This window comes from Bos mutus, chromosome 3, assembly GCF_027580195.1.
Source record: "Bos mutus isolate GX-2022 chromosome 3, NWIPB_WYAK_1.1, whole genome shotgun sequence".
In the NCBI taxonomy this organism is placed as follows: Eukaryota; Metazoa; Chordata; class Mammalia; order Artiodactyla; family Bovidae; genus Bos; species Bos mutus.
The window spans coordinates 41,507,166-41,531,498 of record NC_091619.1 but is presented as its reverse complement, the minus strand read 5'-3'; the positions used below and the strand labels follow the sequence as shown (position 1 = coordinate 41,531,498).

The following is a 24,333-nucleotide window of genomic DNA, read 5'->3' as shown; positions in this document are numbered from 1 at the left end:
ACAGTTAAATGAAGGCTATCTTTTGGTATGTAGAGGCTATGTTGGCATTCCCTTTCAAACTATGCAGTCTGTGTATTAATATGATTGTTTTCTCCTGACTTTGGAGAAGGGAGATGATAGCTCTTTTAGGAAATATGACCATTTTATTTCATAAAATGCTACATATTCTATAATTATTTCTTATGATTTCTCACATTATTTGATTCTAAGGACCAAAACAGTAGCTACCCTGGTGGCTCAGTCCGTAAAGAGTCTGCCTACTATGTGGGAGACCCGGGTTCGATCCTTGGGTCGGGAAGATCCCCTGGAGGAAGAAATGGCAGACCACTCCAGTATTCTTGCTTGGAGAATTTCAGAAGTGCCTGTGGGCTACAGTCCAGAGTTGGACATGACGGAGTGATTTTCACTTCACTTTCTAGAACCAGACAGAGTTGAGTTGTAGCAAGGATTATCTCCTGAGAAGTTTTTTTGATGTGAAATATTTGGCTGTCAGTCCTTTAAAATATTACTCTGTCTTATCACAAATGCCGTGATGGTAGGAACTCTATCTTAATATATGGAATGATCCCTTGTGCATGGTGGAGACTCAGGTACAGTCATTAGAATATTTGCAGACCTTGACAGTTTTGAATGCAATTACATAAAGTGTTACTTTTAAGAATCCGTTTATAAAAACATTGTAAAGATCCTTTTATTTTTAATTCTTTTTAATTTATTTGTAATATAAACAAAAGTATTAGAACTTAACCTGCAATCACACAGTGGGCTTCCATGGTGGCTCAGTGGTAAAGAATCCACCTGCAGTGCCGGAGATGCAGGATCAGTTCCTGGGAGAGAAAGATCCCTGGGAGAAGGAACTGGCAACCCGTTCCAGTATTCTTGCCTGGGAAATCTCATGGACAGAAGAACGTGGTGGGCTAACAGTCCATGGAGTTGCAAAAGAGTCGGACATGACTTAGCAACTAAACAACAACAAAGGTCATATAGCTAATATATTTAGTATTGGATTCAAACCCAGATTTGCTTATTATTTAAGGCCAGTTCCTTCTATTGTGAAATATCAAGCTTTCTTTTAAGATTTAGGATGTTATCATTCAGTCAGTGGGAGTGTCTTTTAACTTTAAAGTTGAGGGCATGTCAGTTGTTGAGAAGGCAATGGCACCCCACTCCAGTACTCTTGCCTGGAAAATCCCAGGGACGGAGGAGCCTGGTAGGCTGCAGTCCATGGGGTCGCACAGAGTCGGACACGACTAAAGTGACTTAGCAGCAGCATGTCATTTGTCTGTGCTTCAGCTGATGGTAATATGTAGTAATGTCTCTTTCTTGAGACTTCAAAATGAAAACACATCTAAGCCTGTTCTGCCTTCTCCTTAGGAGTGTCTGCCTCTTGATGCAGGTCTCAATGCCCTGTGTTCTCTTTGCTGCTTGTCCATCAGAACTCCGTTTGAAAGGTGGGACTAATGCTGAAATGGCACCACAGATTGATTACACAGCCATGGTAAGAGCTTTTGTTACTACTGACCAACTAAGAGGATCTCATATAGTCTTCTCAAACTCCATTCTCTGTTTAAATACATCCTGAGTGTTTTTGTGTACATACCTCTTTATTTCTTAATGGAGTCTGGTTCTATTGTGGGAGAGGATAATTTTAGATTGTGTGTTATATCTTAGGACAGTGTTCATAGTGAATTCTTTAAAAACCTCATGTACATTAGATTATTTATAATGCATATACCATATTTTACTTATCATATAAGTTATTTTCTGAATACAGGGATTATAATTTGGAAGAAAAACTCAAGAATTAAATGCTATGTTTGACAGGATTGGTGAGGATATGAAGAAATTGGAACCTTTGCACACGGTTGATGGGAATACAAAATGGTGCAGCCATCATGGAAAACAGCATGGAGGTTCCTCAAAATATTAAAAAGGAAACTACCATATAATCCAGCAGTCCCACTAGGTATTATCCAAAAGAGTTGAAATCAGGATCTCCAAGAGCTATTAGCATTCCCATGTTCATTGCAACACTATTCATAAAAGCCAAGATGTGGAAACAACATCGACAGATGAAAGAATTTAAAAAACGAGGCATACAGAAAACATATTAGAAAACATTTATTTAAAGAAGTAGTGTATGCACACTGAAAGATAGTCTCTGAAGGTAGTAGCCACTGTTAATAGTTTATTTCTTTAAATTTTCTTCAACAGATTTTCTGTCTATACATTTACTATTTTTATGTATCCATGGGAATATAGGGAATAAAGCTAGGGATATACCTTTATCCCTATTTATCTGTCTATCTGGCCCACTACTTGTCCTTGTAAATAAAGTATTATTAGAAATTTTAAAAAATGTGTTATATATGTACAGTGGATGACTAGCATTAAAAAAGAAATTCTAGATTATGTGACAGCACAGTGGAACCTTGAGGATGTTGTGCTATGTGAAATGAGGCAGTCAGATAAAGACAGTTACTGACATGATTCCACTTACATAAGATAGCAAAAGAAGTTAAGTTATGGACTCAAAGAATGGAATGGTTACTAGTGGAAGAGGGAAACTGGGGAGTTAATAATCAATGTGGATAAATTTTCACTTAAGTAAGATGAATACGCTTTAGAGATCTGTTGTACACATTGTTAGTTTTTGTCAACAGTATTATGTTGTACTCGTAAAAATGCGTTGAGAGAGTAAGAGCTCAGGTTAAATGTTCCTACCATAATAAAAAAAATTTTTTTAAATAACTCCCATATTTTGATTATGAATTTTTAGAAAGTAAAATTCAGTATTGGCATGCTTATATAACTTGTGGGAGGGGAAGGTGGTATCATCATTTTCCCCTAGGTTTATTAAGGTGTAGTTATTTATACTAGAACTCACCTTTCTTAATGTGAGGTTCTTTGATTTCTGATGTATGGTTGTGAATCTGCCACCACAATGATGATAGAGAATTACTGTAAAAAAATTCCCTTATCCCTCTTTCTAGTCAGTCCCACCCCCTCTGGTCCTGGCAATCAGTGATCTGTTGTCTCATAGTTCTGCCTTTTTTCAGAGTGTCATATAAAGGAATAATACTGTATATATAGTCTTTTGAGTCTTTTTTTTTTTCAGTTATAATAGCATCTGTTTAAGGGGAGGAGAGTGGAGGAGGGATGGATTGGGAGCTTGGGATTAGCAAATGCTAATTGTTATATGTAGAATTGATAAACAACAAGGTTTTACTGTATAGCACAGGGAACTATATCCAATATCCTGTGATACACATAGTGGAAAAGAATATGAAAAAGAATGCATATATATATATATACACATATAACTGAATCACTGCTGTATACTAGGAATTAGCACAGCATTGTAAATCAGCTCTACTTAAATAAAATAAATTAAAAAATACATCCGAGAGTTACCCATGTTGCTTGTATCAGCAGTAAAAGCTAAATAGTGTTCTATTATATGGATGTTTATCTGTTCATCAGTTGAAGGACATTTGGACTATTTCCAGTTTTTTGCACTTACGAGTAAAGTTACTGTAAACACATCCAGGTTTCTCATCTGGACATCAGTTTTGGTTTCTCTTGGGTAAACAGCTACAGAGGATTTGCTCAGTTGTAACAGTGAATTTATGTCTGACTTGATGAGAAACTGCCAGATTGTTTTGGCATCCAAGGTGGCTTCGTTGTTTTGCATTTTCACCAACACTGTAGGGGAGTTTTAGCTGTTTTTCATCCTTCCCAGCACTTGATATTCTCAGCTTTTAATTTTTTTTTTCCATTTTAATAGATGTTATAGTCTTTGAAAATTCAGTTTGATGGGATATATAATGAAAATTAATCTCTGTTCACCTAGCAATTTCACTTTAAGGAAATGACCCTAATTAAACATTATAAAATGCAGCAAAAGATAATGTTAAAGGTATTAGAGCAGGGTACTGTGTACTATAATTATTGTTATATATATAGTTATATAATAATGAAAACTTGGAGAATGGTTATATAAATTATGCTGGATTGCCATGTAATCATTCAAATTTTTTAGGAGGAATATTTTATGATGTTGGGAAATGCTTTTATTTATAATGTTAAATGAGGGAAAAAGGATAAAATATTGTATATGTAGTGAATTTCAACTGTATAAAAAAAATTGAGAGAACAGGATGGAATGCTTTTCAGCACCCCAGATTTCTTATGGTACGTTACATTAAGGTTAGGAAATGGCTTCTGAAGTAAAACTGCAAGGATCAAGAATCCTGAGTTCTGGGTTTTGTTATTTTTTTTTTTCCTCATTAAATAGGCTTGCACAGCCCTTATTAGTTAAATGTTAAACTTCTAATTTTAGCTGCATGTCATTTATTTTATTTAAAAAATAGAATTAGCCTTCACATTTTTATATCAATGTTTATCTACTGTGCCTCATTATAACCTCAGTACGGAGCACATTTGTTTACTAAGTATACTTGTTGAATCAGCAAATACTGGTATTTAACAATAAATTGATTTTTCAGGTTTTCAAGCCAATTGTTGAAAAATTTGGTTTCACATTTAATTGTGACATTAAAATGAGGTAAGGTGCTTATTTCTTAACCCTCTGACCCATTACTTGTGCTGAAAATAGTGGAAAAGTTAGATCCTGGAGAACTGTCTTTCTGTAGTCCATTTAATACATTTTTTGTAGGAAATAATAGTATTTTGTGGCTTAAAACAATAAACAGCAGGGGTATGGGTACTTGGAAGCAGCTGCATGCTATGTTTGATGTTTGTTTTGGCAGAATATTTTTGAGGGAATGGCTGCACCCAGTGTGGAGTTATCTGTGTCGGGCGCAGACTGGGTGCTCACTGTGTGCAGACTCCTGGAGTGGGGAACTGCAGGGTCCTGAAGGGGCTTCTCTTCCACCATGCAACCAGAATTCTTTTCCTAGGAGACACATTGGGCATTCAGGTTATTTCTCTTATAAGGCTTGCCTTCTGCCACAGAGTAGCAAGGCCACATTTCTTGGTTCTTGGTGTGGCATTTAAGTGTTTTGCAGTCTTATTCCAGTTTACCTTTCTAGCTATATTCTCCCTCCCCTCCTTTCAGCATACCATGTATTCTAACTACATGATTGCTGCCATTCCCTAAATATACTTTGTACCTTCAGACTCCCATACTTTTGTTCATGTTTTTCTTCCCCTTCTAAAACTTGGAAATTCTGTATCTCTTGAAAATGAAACTTGTAATTTCTTGTGTGAATTGTCAGTGATTGTGCCTCAGTTGGAATTCATAGTTGCACCTCTGTTTTAGTCCTCTTCACAGCCTGACATGTGTTCTAGTTACACGTGAAGCCCATCTTACCAGATGGGGAGTTCTTTGTGGATAGGAGTATTGTCATTCTTATCTATGTGTTCTTAGCATCTTCTGGACAAAGTAAGTAATGTGAGTCAAAATTTTATTCAGAGAAGGCAGTGGCACCCCACTCCAGTACTCTTGCCTGGAAAATCCCATGGATGGAGGAGCCTGGTAGGCTGCAGTCCATAGGGTCGCTAGGAGTCGGACATGACTGAGCGACTTCACTTTGACTTTTCACTTTCATGCACTGGAGAAGGAAATGGCAACCCACTCCAGTGTTCTTGCCTGGAGAATCCCAGGGACGGGAGCCTGGTGGGCTGCCGTCTATGGGGTTGCACAGAGTCGGACATGACTGAAGCGACTTAGCAGTAGCAGCAGCAACAGCAAAATTTTATTAATGGTTCAGCCACTAAATATTCATCATATATTTATTGAGCACCTATAATGTGCCAGACATTGTTTTAGGGCACTGGAATATAGCAAGAAGAAAATAGACCAAGCTGCTATCATTAAGTAGCTTTTATTCTAAAACAGCACTGATTGAATAGAACCTTCTTCTTCATTTAGCTGTCCCGGGTCCTAGTTGTGGGATGTTAGATCTTTTAGGTGTGGCATGTGGGATCTAGTTCCCCGTCCAAGGACTGAACCCCAGCCCCCTGCATTGAGGGCATGGAGTCCCCCTGCATTGAGGGCATGGAGTCTTAGCCACTGGACCACCAGAGAAGTCCCTGAATAGAATTTTCTGCACTAAGGGAATTGTTCCCTGTCTGTCCAGGATGATAATCATTTGCTACATATGACTGTTGAGCACTTGAAAGGTGGCTAGTTGGACTGGGGAGCTGAGTTTTAAATTTTATTAAATTTAAATAAGGAATTTTCTGGCAGTCCAGTGGTTAGGACTCTTCACTTTAACTGCTGAGGGCACAGGTTCAGTCCTGGATGAGGAGCTAAGATCCCCTCAAGTCTTTATGTGTGGCAAAGAAAATAAATACATAATTTTAGCTCATTATTGACCAGGGATTTTTGTAGAAACCTAACACCTGTGGCTGGCAGTTTTTATTTTGGCTGGATAAAAATTAATTTTGTTATTTTACTAACATTTCGTGGGCTATTACATTCAGTAGTTACACCTGACACACCTGTTGAGTCTTCTAGTTTTTGTGAAATGTTGTCTGCAGTCCACTCTTCTGTAGAAGCAAAGGAGCATTCTCTAGCACCAGGAGTTTCATTTTCATTTTCTGTATCAGAATGAATCACTAAGATTATTTATTGGCTTTTGTCTGATATTCACATTGTCTGAATCAGAACTCTATTCTGAGGAACTATCCTCTTCTGAGACACTAGTGTATATGTCATGTGGACAGTCAGAGAAAGTATCTGCATAAAATTTACCAAAAAATTTTTCACTCAAAATTTCATGATATGTCATTTTCAAAAAATTTACATGTATAATATTCATAGGGTAGAAACAAAAGCTTAATGGAGCAAAATGTGAATGATAACAACCATCACAAGTTGTATAATGAACCCTTCATCAGTTTTAAGCTCTAACAGCTTCACACACTGATGTTAATTGTATCACTCTCTAAAATGAATTGATAGGCCTCTGGTCAATACTGTTCTGGTAACAAAAGATGGATTAACATATCTCTGGTCAATAATGGGTTAAATAGTCACATGAACTGGAGTCTTTCTTGCCTGGGAAATCCCATGGACTAAGGAGCCTGGTGGGCTACAATCCATGGGGTCACAAAGAGTTGGACATGACTTAGCAACTAAACAACAACAAGCCCTGAGTCTACCATATGGGAAAGCACAAATCTAAAACATTATTTAGAAATGTAAAACATGAATTATATAGTTGGTATTACCCACATGTTATTTTATTGTAAATATTGAGCTTTATTTTTTTGTCATGCAGTCAGTTTATGTGTTTTATCATACTTTTCACAGGGGCTACTACCCAAAGGGAGGTGGTGAAGTGATTGTCCGAATGTCGCCAGTTAAACAGTTGAGCCCAATAAATTTAACTGACCGTGGCTGTGTGACTAAGATATATGGAAGAGCTTTTGTTGCTGGTGTTTTGCCATTTAAAGTAAGTTGTCTGATTCACTTTACTGTATAAAGTAACACAACATTGTAAATCAACTATACTCCAATAAAAAAATAAAATAAGGTATCAAAAAATAAAGTTGTCTAGATGATCTTAGAAGTATGTGTTTGTCTTGATAAGCATTATATCATCTAAATTTTGAAATTATTGAGATAATTTTTAAATCTTTTCATTGAAAGTTTTTCTTAAAATTCTGTGCTTACTTTACTCTTTAAAATTGAGTTTTTATATGATGCATGTAAAAATGATTAATTCTCTGTCTTTGAAGGCTTGAAAGCAGCTGTCAAAATAATTATTAATTTATTCTATTTTTCTGTCTTACCAAAATAGGTAGCAAAAGATATGGCGGCGGCAGCCGTAAGATGCATCAGGAAGGAGATTAGGGATCTGTATGTTAACATCCAGCCTGTTCAGGAACCTAAAGACCAAGCTTTTGGCAATGGAAATGGAATAATGTGAGACAATATACTTTTTCCTGGATGTTGGTTGAGGGCACCCTGAAATAGTTATCCTATTTTGATAAAATGTTTGTCATTTTAAAATTTGTAGTTTTAAGGCATATTTTTTAAGAATATTCTTACCTAAAACAACAGTATGATGAATTATGATAATTTTATTCTGAATTTTTTTCTGAGGATGGTTTACTTTTTACTACACTATCAGAGCCTTTTTGTTTATATAGTGAGCTTAAATGTTTAAGCTAATCAGAAGTTAGCCTTTGAAGATTATCCTATGAGAAATATTTCCAGTTGCTTTTCTGTATCTCAAGTGTGAATTCAGTTTACAAGTAAATATTAGATGTAGCAAAGGTTGACTTAGAAAAGAAATATTGTATATTTTCCCATTAGGAGTTATTAAGTGTTATAAAAATCCTTTAATATTTTTAAAGAATAAAACTATCTTTTGTGAATATTTAACTTTTAAACTCTTTTTCATAGCTTCTATTAAGGAGTTTAAAGTAAATGCATTTTCTGCATATAATACTGTTCTGAAAACTATTGATATAAAAGAAAACCAAACATCTCTGTAGAAACACATTTACATTTAAGATTATCAGTATAGCATGCCTCTGAAATGGTGTCACTTAGTGCTGATGACATGATTTCTGGGAAGACCATTCCTTACCTGTGTGTGAATCAGAATCTGGTGTGACTTCTTGTTAGAAGTGCTGAAAGATACTAATGCCCTGATGACGATGGAGAACGCTAATCATGTTGCTCTCTGTATGAAGAATTTCACTTTTGCAATATCCTAGCCAGATCTAATGCTGTGTATTTAACAGTCACTGTTCTCCTGTGTTGTATTTGCATGTAATACTAGAATATTTATAGCACAGATAGTAATACTGTTTTTCCCTTATACAGCATCATTGCCGAGACGTCCACTGGCTGTCTGTTTGCTGGATCGTCGCTTGGTAAACGAGGTACAGATAAATGAAGGGCACACTGTTCCCAGTTCTGGTGTACAATTCTTTAATCATTCTTTAATTATCTGTCAGGATTAGAATATTATAGAATTATGGATGACAAGTTAAAAAGGAAATGGTTCAATTCAGTTCACTTCAGTCACGTAGTTGTGTTTGACTCTTTGTGATCCCATGGACTGCAGCACGCCAGGCCTCCCTGTCCATCACCAACTCCCGGAGTTTACTCAGACTCATGAACATTGAGTTGGTGATGCCATCCAGCCATCTCATCCTCTGTCTTCCCCTTCTCCTCCTGCCTTCAATCTTTCCCAGCATCACAGTCTTTTCAAATGAGTCAGTTCTTCACATCAGGTGGCCAAAGTATTGGAGTTTCAGCTTCAGCATCAGTCCTTCCAGTGAATATTCAGGACGGATTTCTTTTAGGATGGACTGGTTGGATCTCCTTGCAGTCCAAGGGTCTCTCAAGAGTCTTCTCCAACACCAAGTTCAAAAGCATCCATTCTTTGGTGCTCAGCTTTCTTTATAGTTCAACTCTCACATCCATAGATAACTATTGGAAAAACCATAGCTTTAACTAGACGGACCTTTGTTGGCAAAGTAATGTCTCTTCTTTTTTAATACTATTGTCTAGGTTGGTTATAACTTTTTTTCCAAGGAGCAAGCGTCTTTTAATTTCATGGCTGCAGTCACCATCTGCAGTGATTTTGGAGCCCCCCAAAATAAAGTCTGTCACTGTTTCCACTGTTTCCCCATCTATTTGCCATGAAGTGATGTGACTGGATGACATGATCTTAGTTTTCCGAACGTTGAGTTTTAAGCCAGCTTTTTCACTCTCCTCTTTCACTTTTGTCAAGAGGCTCTTTAGTTTTTCTTCGCTTTCTGCCGTAAGGGTGGTGTCATTTGCATATCTGAGGTTATTGATATTTCTCCTGGCAATCTTGATTCCAGCTTGTGCTTTATCCAGCCCAGCGTTTCTCATGATGTACTCTGCATACAAGTTAAATAAGCAGGGTGACAATATACAGCCTTGATGGACTCCTTTCCCACTTTTGAACCAGTCTGTTGTTTCATGTTCAGTTCTAACTGTTGCTTCTTGACCTGCATACAGGTTTCTTAGGAGGCGGGTCAGGTGGTCTGGTATTCCCATCTCTTGAAGAATTTTCCACAGTTTGTTGTGGTCCACACAGTCAAAGGCTTTAGCGTAGTCAATAAAGGCAAAGTAGATATTTTTCTGGAACTCTCTTGCTTTTTTGATGATCCAGTGGATGTTGGCAATTTGATCTCTGGTTCCTCTGCCTTTTCTGAATCCAACTTGAACATCTGGAAGTTCACGGTTCACGTATTGCCGAAGCCTGGATTGGAGAATTTTGAGCATTACTTTACTAGCGTGTGAGATGAGTGCAATTGTGCAGTAGTTTGAGCATTCTTTGGCATTGCCTTTCTTTGGGATTGGAATGAAAACTGACCTTTTCCAGTCCTGTGGCCACTGCTGAGTTTTCCAAATTTGCTGGCATATTGAATGTAGCACTTTCACAGCATCATCTTTTAGGATTGAAATAGCTCAACTGGAATTCCATTACCTCCACTAGCTTTGTTTGTAGTGATGGTTCTAAGGCCCACTTGCCCTCACATTCCAGAATGTCTGGCTCTAGGTTGGTGATCACACCATTGTGATTATCTGGGTTGTGAAGATATTTTTTGTACAGTTCTTCTGTGTATTCTTGCCACCTCGTCTTAATATCTTCTGCTTCTGTTAGGTCCCTACCATTTCTGTCCATTATTGAGCCCATCTTTGCATGAAATGTTCCTTTGATATCTGTAATTTTCTTGAAGAGATCTCTGGTCTTTCCCATTCTATTGTTTTCCTTTATTTCTTTGCATTGATCTCTGAGGAAGGCTTTCTTATCTCTCCTTGCTATTCTTTGGAACTCTGCATTCAAATGGGTGTATCTTTCCTTTTCTTCTTTACCTTTCGCTTCGCTTCTATTCACAGCTATTTGTAAGGCCTTCTCAGACAGCCATTTTAACCTTTTTTGCATTTCATTTTCTTGAGGATGGTCTTGATCCCTGCCTCCTGTACAATGTCACGAACCTTCGTCCATAGTTTTTCAGGCACTTTGGATATGGTTAACTGGTTCTGTTTTAGAGTCAGTTAAATTTTAAGTGTTTCCTCCAACTTTATAGTTTGAAAAGTTTCAGTCTTACAGAAAAGTTGAATGATTAGTGAATGTCCATACACTGCCTTCCTAGATACACTGGTTATGAATATTTAGCTACATGTTGTGTGTTTCTGAACCGTGTCTGTGAAAGGTTGCAGGTACCCAGTTTCCCCGCTGAATACTGCAGTGTGTTCATCCACAGAATAATACCTGCATCATCACATGCCACTTTTTTTTTTTTCTTTAATTGTTTGACTGTGCTGTGCTGCTTGTGGGAATCTCAGTTTCCTGAACCAGGGGTTTAACCCGCACCCCCTCCCTTGGAAGTGCAAAGTCTTAACCACTGAAATCCCCCATTACCATTTTTATACCTAAAGAATCTGTCTGTTATATTTAGACACAACCAGTTGCCTCCAAAATATTCTTTAGAACAATTTGAGATGTTTTGTTTTGCTTGTTTTTGAGCACACACAGCATTGGTTATCATGTCTGTTTAGTTTCTTTTTTAACTGCAGAATAGTTTCTTTGCCTTTTTTTTTCCCCTTTCATGATATTTACATTTTGAAAACTCCAACCCATTTTCTTACAGGATTTTCCATTATGTGACTTTGTCTGATTATCTCATGATTAGATTTATTCAGGTTAAACATTTTTAGTAAGACTCTTGCACAGGTGATTTTGTATATATTCTACTCTATCACATCAGTGAATGAGTGAGTGCTCAGTCATGTCAGACTCTTTGCAACCCCATGGACTCCTCTGTCCATGGAATTTTCCAGGCAAGAATACTGGAGTGAGTTGCCATTTCTTCCTCCTGGGGATCTTCCCAACCCAGGGATCAAAGTCATGTCTCCTGGGTCTCCTGCGTTGTGGGCAGTTTCTTTATAGCTGAGTCATTAAATCACATCAAGGTGCTCATAATGTCAGTCTGTCCTTTATCAGTAAAGCAGATTGTGGTCACTTGTTATGGTGGTGTCCTCCAGGTCTGTCTGCTACAAAGGTTTCTCCCTTTTTTCTTCCCCTTCTTCTTTTTATTGTTTTTGCCACTGTAGTGAAATCGTGGAGTCCGAACCCCTGAACCACCAGGAAATTTCCCCTTTTCCCTTTGTATTATAATTCATAAATACTCTGGGATAATACTTTGAGACTATCTGATTATTCTATATCAGTACAACTTTCCTCCAGTGGTTTTAACATCTGATGATTCTTCCCTGCATCAGTTATTACAGTGTTGATTTCAAAATACTGAATGTTTTTGTGAAAGGGAAATTTCTGTAGTATTTCGTATATTTGGGAGGGGAGATGCATGTATGCATCTGTTAGTATTTAAAGTTACTTTTGCTATTGTGTGTGTGTGTGTGTTCTGTTGCTCAGTCGTGTCTGACTCTTTGTGACCTCATGGACTGTAGCCCACCAGGATCCTCTGTCCATCAGATTTCCCAGGCAGGAACACCGGAGTGGGTTGCCATTTCCTTCTATTAATAGTTGAACTCCTCATTATTTGTGTGGTAGTTGATTGCTTTTTTCCTACTTGATAACATCTTTAAAAGATGCTTACACTCATGCCATTTAACTACATTATTACTGCTGAATACACAAATTTAGGTAATTTTAATCTGCTCAGTTGGAGATCTAGACAGTAGTTGGGTGTCACATTTAACCAGTGTAATAGAGTAGGTAAAATCAACATATTTGGTTGATCAGACATAAATGAATTGTTTAAAACTGTGCTATTCAGTGTGTGGTTGGCAGACAGGTAGCATATCAGCATCATCTGGGAGTTTGCTGGAAATACTAGTTCTGGGGCCCACCTCATCTGTATGAAACCAGACTCTTTGGGGCCCCAAAATTTGTTGTATAAGCTCTCTAAGGTATAATAAAATTTGAGAAATAGTGATCAAGACTATATATGTAGTGTATATTCATTACTTGTTAGGTGCAGTGAGGAATCAACATGGGTGGTGATAATGCAAAATATAAAACAGAGACTAGGAGCCCATATGTCAGAAATTGTACCGTGCTTGGCAGGCACTGAGTGAAATGTGAGTTTAGTTTGTATTATCCTTGAGTATCAAGACCTGCTAGGTACTGTAAATGAAGGATTCAGAAGTGAGAACCACCATTTCTGCTGCCTGGCTTAGTCTGGCAGAGGAGACAGACCAGTGCTGTGATTGTTCTATCTCCAGGGCACCTGGGAACACAGAAGAACAGCTAATTCTTTGGGGACTGAGTGATCCCAAATCTGTCTTGTGCTGTTCAGTGATCCTCCAGTGGGTTCTGTAGAGAAGTAGAAGTTAGCCGGATAGAAAAGTGGGAGCTGGGACTTCCCTGGTGGTCCAGTGGATAAGACTCAGTGCTTCCACTGCGGGGGCATGAGTTCAATTATGAGTCTGATCCCTGGTTGGGAACTAAGATCGCTTACGCTATGTGGAGTGGCCAAAAAAAAAAGGCTGGGGAGAGCTAAAGAAGAGGACAAAGGAAAGGGCTGATGTTGTTTTGGCAACTACAGATATAAGTGATGAGTAGAGGATCTGGAACAGGGAGGAACAGAGATGAGATTAGAGCGGTCACGATTTTGAAGAGCTTTATAGGGCTTATAAAGGAGTTTGGGTTTCATCCTGAAAACAGATATTTTAAGAAGGGATATAAGACCAGGTCTTTGGAAAGTAAGTAGCTGTGTAGCAGATTAGAGGGAAAACATAGTGGAGTCAGGAAGACAAATCTGTTATATCAGTTCAGATCAGAAATGAGGGCCTATACACCAAGGAATGCAATGACTAAGGCTAGAGAGATGAGTACTGATACAAGGGTATTTAGGAGGGTGAATAGACTGGTGATCAGCTGGATATGGAAGGTGAGGGAGGCAGTGTAATGACCTTGATTTCTAGCTTGTGTACCTGGAAACATTTACAACTTTGTGAATATGGGAGGTAGAGTTAGTTTGCCAGTGTGGATGATAGTTTTAGATATGTTGCAATGATATCATAAAGGGATCGTTGCTCTGTTATCAGCAATACTTTGAATTAACTCTACTACCAGCCCAGAAAAATTTTCTTTCCTAATATTTCATCAGCATTTTTTAAACTTTGTCATATGATGGATAATACGCATATAGAACGCACAGTTCTTATTTTTAGAGTTACAGTGGTGGGAGGGATTAGAAGATAGAGTTGCTTACTTGCTGAAGTTGCCTAACTCCTGGTGCCTGCCCTTGTGTCCAGTCAGGCACTCAAGTTAAATGGGATGTAACTAGCAAATGCAGAGATACCTTCGGGTCTTCTCTCTCGGTGTGTCTGCTCAGTAGCTTCAGTCATGTCGACTCTTTGTGACCCTGTGGACTGTAACCCACTAGGCTCCTATATCTGTGGGATTTTCTAGGCAAGAATACTGGAGTGGGATTCCATACCCCTTCCAGAGGATATTCCCAACCCAGGGATCGAACCTGCATATCCTGTACTGCAAAAGGATTCTTTACCCACTGAGCTACCTGGGGGTGATGGTTTAGTCGCTAAGTCGTGTCTGACTCTTGCAATCCCATGGACTGTAGACCACCAGGCTCCGCTGCCCATGGGATTCTCTAGGTGAGAATACTGGAGTGGGTTGCCATTTCCTTCTCCAGAACCACCTGGTAGGTAGTCTATATATTAAGAGGTCTCAAGAGAATGTCATGGCTCCCTATATCTAGATCTCTTTTTATTTCTGATTTAAATTAACTAGAAAATTATCGGACTCTGAATCCTAATGTTTAAGCATTATAACCAGAAGCAACACTGGCTGGTTGTCCACACCACCATATATATTACAAGCAGTAAGTTGTAACGAGTCATATTTTTGTCCTTGTCTCAGTTACTAAAACTATTTTGATCTTAGTTTCTTTATCTGTTGAGTGAGAGACTTACTTAGTCTGAAGAATCTCTGAAATCCTTCCAGCTATAACTTTCTTTAATCCTGTTGCAAAGGTGAGATTTGAGGGTTTTTTTATTTTTTTTTTATTTTTTTTTGAAAAAATCTTAGCAGTTTTAGATAGATGCAGTGTATTATAACAGAGCACTAAATCGAGAGCAAGAAAACCTAAGTTGTTCCTATGTTTGCAATTATGTTACGTGGTGACTTCTGCTTTCCTTAACTGAAAAATGAGATCAGACCATTATCTACATACAAGAATTGTTTCCACATTTATATGATTGCAATATGGACAGAATATATGTTTTCACATTGTTGAATATCTGTGTGATTTGTTGACCACTCATCTTTCAGTTAGTTCTGTACTTTACTATGGGACAAATCAATCTGCTAAGATGAATTATACCTCTGGCTTGTCAATCTTGTTTCTTATGTATGGACACTACTAGTTTATAGTAAGCACTTTCTTTTCCTCCTTTAATATATGTAGTAATTCAGAGCATGTCTCTGATGCTGTAGTCAGTCCTTTGGCTTTCTCTGTTCAGTTTTGTCCTTTTAATAAGCTAGAAGAAACCTCAAATCATTGAATATTTTTTTAATTTGTTATAAGCTGTCAAAATTGAGGCCATATTAAGAAACCTCTAAAATGCCAGAAGAGTATTTGTCAGAAAAACCTTAGGTTTTCCAAAGAAATGAGGATTTTGCTCTTTTATTTAGAACACAGTACTAATAAAAAAAATTCTCTTATTTACTTCATTTTGCTCAGTTACCGTAGACTGCTACTAATAGCTGGTAATGTTGTAGGTCCATTCATAGCATCATTCACTGTCAAGACAGCTGGGTGGGAAGGAATGTGCATGGCTCTGAGAAATAGTTTGCCACTTGGCAGAGAAACCTTGAGAAACCTTAGTGCAACTACTGTTCTCTAGTACTACAAAGCCAGGAATTGCTTCCTTCTTCTTTTTGTACTCCATGGAAATTTTAGCTGTTCTTCAATGACTCAAGTCCTTGAAGTCCTTTCCTGCTTCATGAAACATTCTCAAATTATTCTGGAACTTATAATTTCCTTTTCTGAACTCTCATTGGATATATAGTTAATACCATAAGCTTAGCACTTACCTCTGTTTTTTTGGTGCCTCCTTAGCTAAGGAACCAGTTTCTGTCACTTAGTATGGTACATACATAGCATCATGTGTGTTATCAATAGTAACTATTCTTATTAATAGCTTATTATGAACTAGTCTTGAAATTAGAAGCTTTGTAAATATTATCTCTGATTTTAACAACTTTGCAACTAAGGTATTATCATCTCTATTTACATCTAGAAGAAGATACGGAAGAGGCAGAGTCGTTTACCAGAAAGTCAAGATTCATACATGTTCCAAACCATTTCATTCAGTCATGTAAATGATTGATTAATGTTATAAGGATAGTTTAATGTATTACATTGTTATAATGACTTATGTAAGGGAAAAAATGGTTAAAATTTGATTTCTATTTTCTGCGACGTTTTATCAAAACATGTATTTGGTTTGGTGAATTTCCAAATATAAAATAAAAATGAACCACATTCTCATTTTTCAAAAGCCATTTTCATTTGCAGCCAAGGGTTAATTTTGTTCTTGTTGCTTAGTTGCTAAATTGTGTCGGACTCTTTTGTGACCCCATGGACTACAGCCCACCAAATTCCTCTGTTCATGAGATTTCCCAGGAAAGAATACTGGAGTGGATTGCCATTTCCTTTTCCAGGGGATCTTCCCAGCCCAGGGTTCGAACCCACGTCTCCTGCACTGGCAGGTGGATTCTTTACCACTGAGCCAGCAGGGAAGCCCATAGGGTTCTTTTAATTTAAAGTAAATAAAAAGAATCATCTGACATTCCACTACATTTGATGGATTTATTTTGTATTTAGCATTGTACCAGATATTTGTGGTATATGTAGAGAAGCAGGAAGGAGAACAATGGAATAAATATTCTTATTTTTAAAATAAGGTAATACCAGGGAATTCCCTGGCAGTTCAGTGGTTAGAACTTCCAGGGCCTGGGTTCCATCCCTGGTCAAGGAACTAAGGTCCTACAGGCTGTCAGTGCTGCTAAGAAACAAATAAGGTAATACTTGTTCGAATCTTAAAAGAATAAAACTTTGTATATTTAACCTGAGAATCTTTATCTCCTCTTTCTTAGGTGAAAATTATCTGAACTTTTAAAAAATCCTTTAGTTCTAATAGAATTGCCTGCAGACCAATTATAATATATATGAATTGTGAATTTAAAATTTTAAAATCAAGCATAGTATTATAGAGTATTATAGGGTATCATATAAATTGATTTTATAATTAGTACTTCTTAAACAGGGCCAAGGCCTGTTCTCCTCCCCCACCCCCCCTCACTGGTCCATTTAATAAAGTATTTGCATATGCTTAGCTCTCAGAAGATTCAGTACATGAAGATCTTATCCTAAAAGTTGCAATGGGTGAGTTCAGAGGCCTAAAAGATGTTATGCCGGTGCTAACTGGGATATGTGAAACTTTTTGCCTCTTAGTAATTAATTAAATTTTTTTTTACATTGTGCCTGTTGCAGGTGTTAATGCAGACAAGGTTGGAATTGAAGCTGCTGAAATGCTGTTAGCAAATCTTAGACATGGTGGTGCTGTGGATGAGTATCTGCAAGACCAGGTAATGACACTTTAGGATAAAAACCTCCAAGCCTGTTAGATTTGAATATTGGGCAGTTAGATTGAATATAAATTTTAGTCATTGACTTTCAGACAGTGATTGGTATGTTCTAATTCAGCACATTTTTAAAGTATTATTCTAGAATTTATATACCACAAATTTCAGTTTTCATCTTACTCAACCTGGCTGTAGCATTGGGCACACCGAGCACTCTTTCATTCTTGAAATACTTTCTTCTCTTGATTTCTGAAATACTGTTATCTATCTCGCTAGCCATACATTCTAGTCCCTTTGCTAGTTTATTATTATTGTTGTTTGCCTCTTCTCAACTTCTAAATTTTGGAGAGCCCTTGTGCTTAAGCTCACACCTCTTTTTTTATCTGTTTTAGTCTCTCAGGTAACTTTTCCAGTCTCACGCTCGAGTACCGTCTGTATGCTGATAGCTACTAAATTTGTATCATTGGCCCAGGCCTTTCTCCTTAGCTCCATATCCATTGTGTCCCTTACGCCTGTCAGCGTCTCCACTTAGATATGTCATACACCTCTCAAACTTAACACATCTACTCAGGTTGAGAAATGCTGATGAATATTTCCAAATGCAGTCTTTTTATGGTCCACTGTCTTGATAGATTTTCCTTTCTACCAATTTTTCCCCTTAATCACAATCAGATGTCTGCTTAGAAAAGTATTCTTCAAGGTTTTTTGACCAGTTTTCTTAAGACAGTTTTCTTATTTCTAGTCTCTTCCTTCTTACTCTTCTACAGTCTAGTAATTCTGTATTAGTGTATTTGTTTACCTGTTAAAATGTTGTGATTTTAGAACTTGTAAAGAAACTTGTCAGTTTATATATACTAGCTTGCAGGGACAGGTGGTCTGATAAAATGTATTAATTTTCAACTCTGTATTCTTAAACATTAAGTTTATAAACTTACTAAGCATTTTGTGCTATTCAGACTTTTGGTGACACTGGTTTTCTGTCATCTTAGGATTTTTGTAAACCTAAAGAAATGGAAATTCTTTTTTAAGCTAGGAATAGTTATAGTGTGAAGTGGTAATGTGCATGTGTGCTAAGTCACTTCACTCATGTCCAGCTCTGTGTGACCCTATGGACTGTAGCCCCCTCCAGCTCCTCTGTCTATGGGATTCTTCAGGCAAAGATACTGGAATGGGTTGCTGTGTCCTCCTCCAAGGGATCTCCTTGATGCAGGGATCGAACCTACGTCTCTTGCATTATCAGGCAGGTTCTTTATCACTTAGAGCCATGTATGACCCAGCAATCCCACTACTGGGCATATACCCTGAGAAAACCATAATTAAAAAAGACACATATACCCCAGTGTTCATGGCAGCACTATTTACAGTAGCTAGGACATGGAAGCAACTTAGATGTTCATCGACAGATGAATGGATAAAGAAAGTGTGGTGTGTGTACACACACACACAAACACACGCACGGACAGCACTGAAATATTACTCAGCCAGGAAAAGGAATGCATTTGAGTCTGTTCTAATGAGGAGGATGAACCTGGAGCCTGTTACGGAGTGAAGTAAGTCAGAAAGAGAAAAACAAATATTGTATATTAATGCATATATATGGAATCTAGAAGGCTGGTACTGATGAACCTATTTGCAGGGCAGCAGTGGAGACACAGACACAGAGAACAGATTTACAGACACAGTTGGGAAGGAGACAGTGGGACGAATTGGGAGAGTAGCATTGAAACACACTTTACCACGTGTAAAATGAATAGCCGGGGGAGTTTGCTGTGTGACTCAGGGAGCTCAAACCTCGTGCTGTGTGACAGCCTAGAGGGATGGGATTGGGTGGGAGGTGGGAGGGAGGTTCAAGAAAGAGGATGTGTGTATACCTACGGCTGATTCATGTTGATGCATGGCAGGAACCAGCACTATTGTAAGGCAGTTATCCTCCAATTAAAAAATAAACAATTTTTTAGCTATTTTGATATCTAGTATTATTTTCGTATGGAAAGCAGTAGACTTTTAACTCCAAGTATAAGTAAATGTGTGAGAGTTTCCTTCTTTGTGTTTTTCTTTTTAATAGCTGATCATTTTTATGGCATTAGCCAGTGGAATTTCCAGAATAAAAACAGGACCAGTTACACTCCACACCCAAACAGCTATACATTTTGCTGAGCAACTAGCAAAGGTGAGTATTCCATCAGAAAGAGTGATTGATCTTTATTATGGCCAGTTTGGAGTCAAATTTTAATAAACAGAAAACTTCAGTAGTAATTGTAATTGCTATCATTCAGTGAATACTTTCTGTGTGACAGATACTGAACTCACTCAGCAGTAAAGCTGAATCATCTTACTCTGCATGACCATTGTGGGTGGCTATTTATTATTAATCTCATTTTATTTATGAGTCATGTGAGGCAGAGGGATTAAATTAATTGCTGAAGACCAAATACTTTCTTAGGGGCAGGACTGAGCTCTGAGCTCAGAACCTGGGAGAGCATCCATCAAAGCTCATATGTGGTAGGTACTGCCTTACAGTAAGTGAAGGCATTTTAATGGGAACTATAAGATCAAATCACAAGGGATTTGTAGTTGGCTAAACTTAAATTATTATATAAAAAATGTATATATTTTATTTCCTTGTGATTTTATTTTGGTAGAATAGAATATTTGCTGAGATTCTAACGTTTCACCAGTCCTTTCAACTTCAGAAGAGTAGCTGTGTATATATGTTAATGCATTTTCAAGTTTGGCCACACAGTGTGGTTTGCAGAATCTTAGTTCCCTGACCAGGCATCTAGCCTGGGCTTTAGCAGTGAAAGCGCCAAGTCCTAACCACTGGACTGCCAGGGAATTCCCTAGATGTATAATTTTTAGTGAAAAAGAATTTAACATGAATAATCTCGTATTCATACCTTGTTTAACAGGATTCTTAAAACAAATGACGTGTGTATTTCATCTGAAACTAACTTCTTTATAGAAAGTTTAGAAAATAGAGGAAAACTCCTGTCCCTCACTGCCCTTTGCCAGTAAGACCACTGTTGACATTTAGGTATTTTCCTCCTCTTAAAATTATTTCTCTTCTCTATTCCTTTTTTTTAACAGCTAACGCATACAGCATCATTTCATTCATTTTTCAGTGATGTGTGGCATATTTCTATTTTGCTACAGTCTTTATAAGTTGATAAAGTAATATAAAATTTATAACTCAGAATTTTATGAAGGAACGTGTTGACCTTAAGCATTTTAAAAGGTTACAAAAATAATGTACATAGTAATAAGAAATGAAGCATAACAGAGGTGTACCAAGCACAAAACCACTGTTACCCTACTCTTCACATTTTATTTGTATGAATCTTAATATGTACCTTTTTTGTTATTAGACAGGATAGGTAGGTTTTGATTAAATTGTGGGAAAAGGCCCAATAGGAGGCAAAAGCAAATTATATTTGATTCAAAAGATAGTTAACTGTATTTTTTATTAATTCTACTTATGCTTTATTTTGTAACTACTATTAGTCTGTCTCCCCGTGTAGACTGTGATCTTGATAGCAGAGACAGGGTATATTCATTTTTTCTACAGTACTTTGCACATAGTAGACACTCATATGTTATTTGAACTGAATGCACAGTGGAAAGTGCCATGAACTGGATTTTTTTGCTCTGGTTTCTCGTTCAGCATTGTTGTGTTTTAACGCAGTGACCTGGGGCAAGCTGCTTCATCATTCTGTGTCTCAGTGCAGGTAATTCACCAGGAAGGTCAGAGACTGTGTCCCTTATGGCTCCTTCCAACTTTATATGTAGGCTAGAAATTATTTCCATAATTGTTACCTTTTTTCATATTTATATACTGCTTATAATTCGAAAAAAAATGTGTATACATATGACTAGTCTATCTAGCTCATAATTCAGGTTCATTGTTTATTCATACAACAATAAATTTCAGTGTCCATACAATCTAATCCTAAAACTGGAATCATTTTTAAATATTGCAGTTCAACAGGACCTTGGAGAAGTAGTTTTCAAATTGTATTTCAGAGAATCCTAAGGTTTTATGCATACTTCAAATCCCTCTGTCACAGATTCAGTCAGCCTCCTCCGTTATTTTGATTTTAATTCAATTTTCTTAGAATGAATATATTTGCTTTAAAAAAAAAATCATGTTTCCACAATATCGTGATAGAGATCAGGTGTTTCAAAGCTAAACTTGAATTAGTTAACAAGTAAAAAGTACAGTGTCAAACCCAGTAATGATGAGGGAAGATGTTAATTGTCAACTCTCTCCACCTGTCTCCTCTGAACTAGATATTTTAAATACTGTATTTAGGGAATTAAATTGGCAAGAAAATTTGAGAGAAATTAAAGGGTAATTTGATATTTGACAAGATAAAAGAAGTTTAAATGCTTCAGTCCCATGTTTTAGAAAAAACTTAGAAAGTAGGTGTTGAGATTTAAAAATTGATATTTACTTAAAGCTGCACTTCTGAGGAGTTCTGATTCAGTGGGTAAGAAATGGGATCCAGGTTACATATATTCTGGCAAAACTCCACAGACTCGTATACCTCTGAATAAGGACCATGCCTCTGGAATAAAGTATTTCATATGTAGGCTATTGAATTTCTCATGAGTCATTTAATCTTTCTATCTCTAGCTTCTTCAATAAAATGAGTTTGGTATTAACTGCCTACCTGTTAAAGCAGGTGTTATGGGCTCTCCCCTGTGTCCCTCTTCATATTACTTATAGACTAAATGCTCTTCTGGTTTCAGGCTAAATTTACTGTGAAGAAATCAGAAGATGAAGAAGATGCCTCTAAAGACACTTACATTATTGAATGCCAAGGAATCGGGATGACAAATCCAAATCTATAGGGTATTTGCCTTTTAAATGATACTTCAATGATGTTATTGCACTAATCATTTCATAAATATTATAGAACAATGGAATAAGATGTAATTTATTAAAGGACCTAATTTTAATTGAAGTATAGAATGTTCTAGATTTGCTGAGAGTGCTTCATCCAATTAATCTCATTTTGACTATCTTCTGGGATAGAGACAGTGAATAAGTTGGTGGATATGTATAATAGTTGATTTCGGTATTAAAGTATTGCAATAAAATATTCTTTTCATCTAAAGTGTGTTTTTCTTTTTGATATAATGTAATAAGTTAGGGATATAGGTTTGATCTGAATTTGTATATAATTCTAGGCATTGCTGGGGTCTCATAAAATTTAATGAGACAACTTATACACATGTACTTGCTGTGTCAACAGTAACATTTCATAAGCATTGTCTCATTATATGTATCTTCTCATTATATGTATTTGGGTACTAGGTAAATATTGGCTTTGAATCTGTTGAATATGTTGTGAAAGCTAAACAATGAGAATTGCAAAATTCTATCCCTTGTAAATTTGGTCATATCAATTCCAGGTATTTTTTTTGTTTGGCTTATAGTATTAAAAATAATTGAGTGTCTTTATTACAGAATGCTTTTCATTACTCCCTGTTATCTTACACCTAACCTGTTCCACATTTAGATTACTTCCTGGTCCCTGTAGGCAATTGAGGTTGTGACTCAAATGAAACTAGTTTTATGTAATAGTTAAATATGCTGTACTGTAATATAGTGATGAATTCATTCAGACTTAGTTCTTTCTTGAAATTTATCCACTAAATGATTAAAACAGTCCAAGATATAGATACAGAGGTTTATATTATAAAACATTCAGAAAGTGGAGAATTAGTCTGTATAAAAAAACATAATTTAAAAATTTGCTCCGTGTACATAATTGTAATTCTTGTCAGTGATTTCTGTGGCTTTAGACAGTTGGGTTCAATTTGTTTTAAAGATGCTGATGATAGTATTGCTTCCTCTTTGTACTTAAGGAAGTAAATTTTATAAGTTCATTTTTATAACAAGACATAAATGTCTCTTTTTTTTTTTTTTTAATTATTTATTTATTTTTGGCTGTGCTGGGTCTCCGTTGCTATGTGGTCTTTTCTGTAGTTGCAGCAAGTGGTGGCTGCCCTCTGGTTGCAGTGCTCGTCTTCTCATTGCAGTGGCTTCCCTCGTTGCAGAGCACAGACTCCAGGGTGCGTGCAGGCTTCAGTAGTCGCAGCACGTGGGCTCACTAGCACAGACTCCAGGGTGCGCGCAGGCTTCAGTAGTCGCAGCACGTGGGCTCACTAGCACAGACTCCAGGGTGCGCGCAGGCTTCAGTAGTCGCAGCACGTGGGCTCACTAGCACAGACTCCAGGGTGCGCGCAGGCTTCAGTAGTTGCAGCACGTGGGCTCACTAGCACAGACTCCAGGGTGCGCGCAGGCTTCAGTAGTCGCAGCACCTGGGCTCACTAGCTGCAGCTCCTGGGCTCTAAGGCACAGGCTCATAGTTGTGGTGCAAGGGATCTTCCTGGATCAGGGATCAAACCTGTGTCTCCTGCTTTGGCAGGCAATTTCTTTACCACTGAGCCACCGGGGAAGCCCTGTTTCCCTATTTTGGAGTAAAACTATGCTGATAGTACAGTTGTTGGAGGGATTGTGATAAATTTGGGGTCTTAAGACTAGTGATGATACTTCTGACAAGCTGGGCAGCAGTGTTACAGAGGTAGGTTGGAGTGCAAAGACTGGGAATTTTGGAGCAAGAGATTTAAGGTCAGCTTTGTACATGATGAATTTATGATTAATCTTAGCTTTGACTGTTAAGTCAAAACTTGGGTACAATAAACGTGGGACTACTGCAAAGAA

At 37.3% G+C, this 24,333-nt stretch overlaps 1 protein-coding gene across 3 annotated transcripts in view; it reads left to right on the top strand.

Annotated features, from left to right (window-relative positions):
- RTCA (RNA 3'-terminal phosphate cyclase) overlaps positions 1-22,720 on the top strand; it is a 28,100-nt gene extending 5,380 nt beyond the window's left edge. For all 3 annotated transcript variants that reach the window (XM_005906360.3, XM_070367600.1, XM_070367601.1), the window contains 8 exons: positions 1,375-1,498; positions 4,509-4,567; positions 7,283-7,424; positions 7,773-7,897; positions 8,807-8,865; positions 17,512-17,606; positions 19,669-19,773; positions 22,353-22,720. In XM_005906360.3, coding sequence (XP_005906422.2) covers positions 1,375-1,498; positions 4,509-4,567; positions 7,283-7,424; positions 7,773-7,897; positions 8,807-8,865; positions 17,512-17,606; positions 19,669-19,773; positions 22,353-22,454 — 811 coding nt within the window. In that variant the 3' untranslated portion in view covers positions 22,455-22,720. The remainder of the gene's footprint in view (positions 1-1,374; positions 1,499-4,508; positions 4,568-7,282; positions 7,425-7,772; positions 7,898-8,806; positions 8,866-17,511; positions 17,607-19,668; positions 19,774-22,352) is intronic.
- The last annotated feature ends 1,613 nt before the right edge of the window (positions 22,721-24,333 follow it).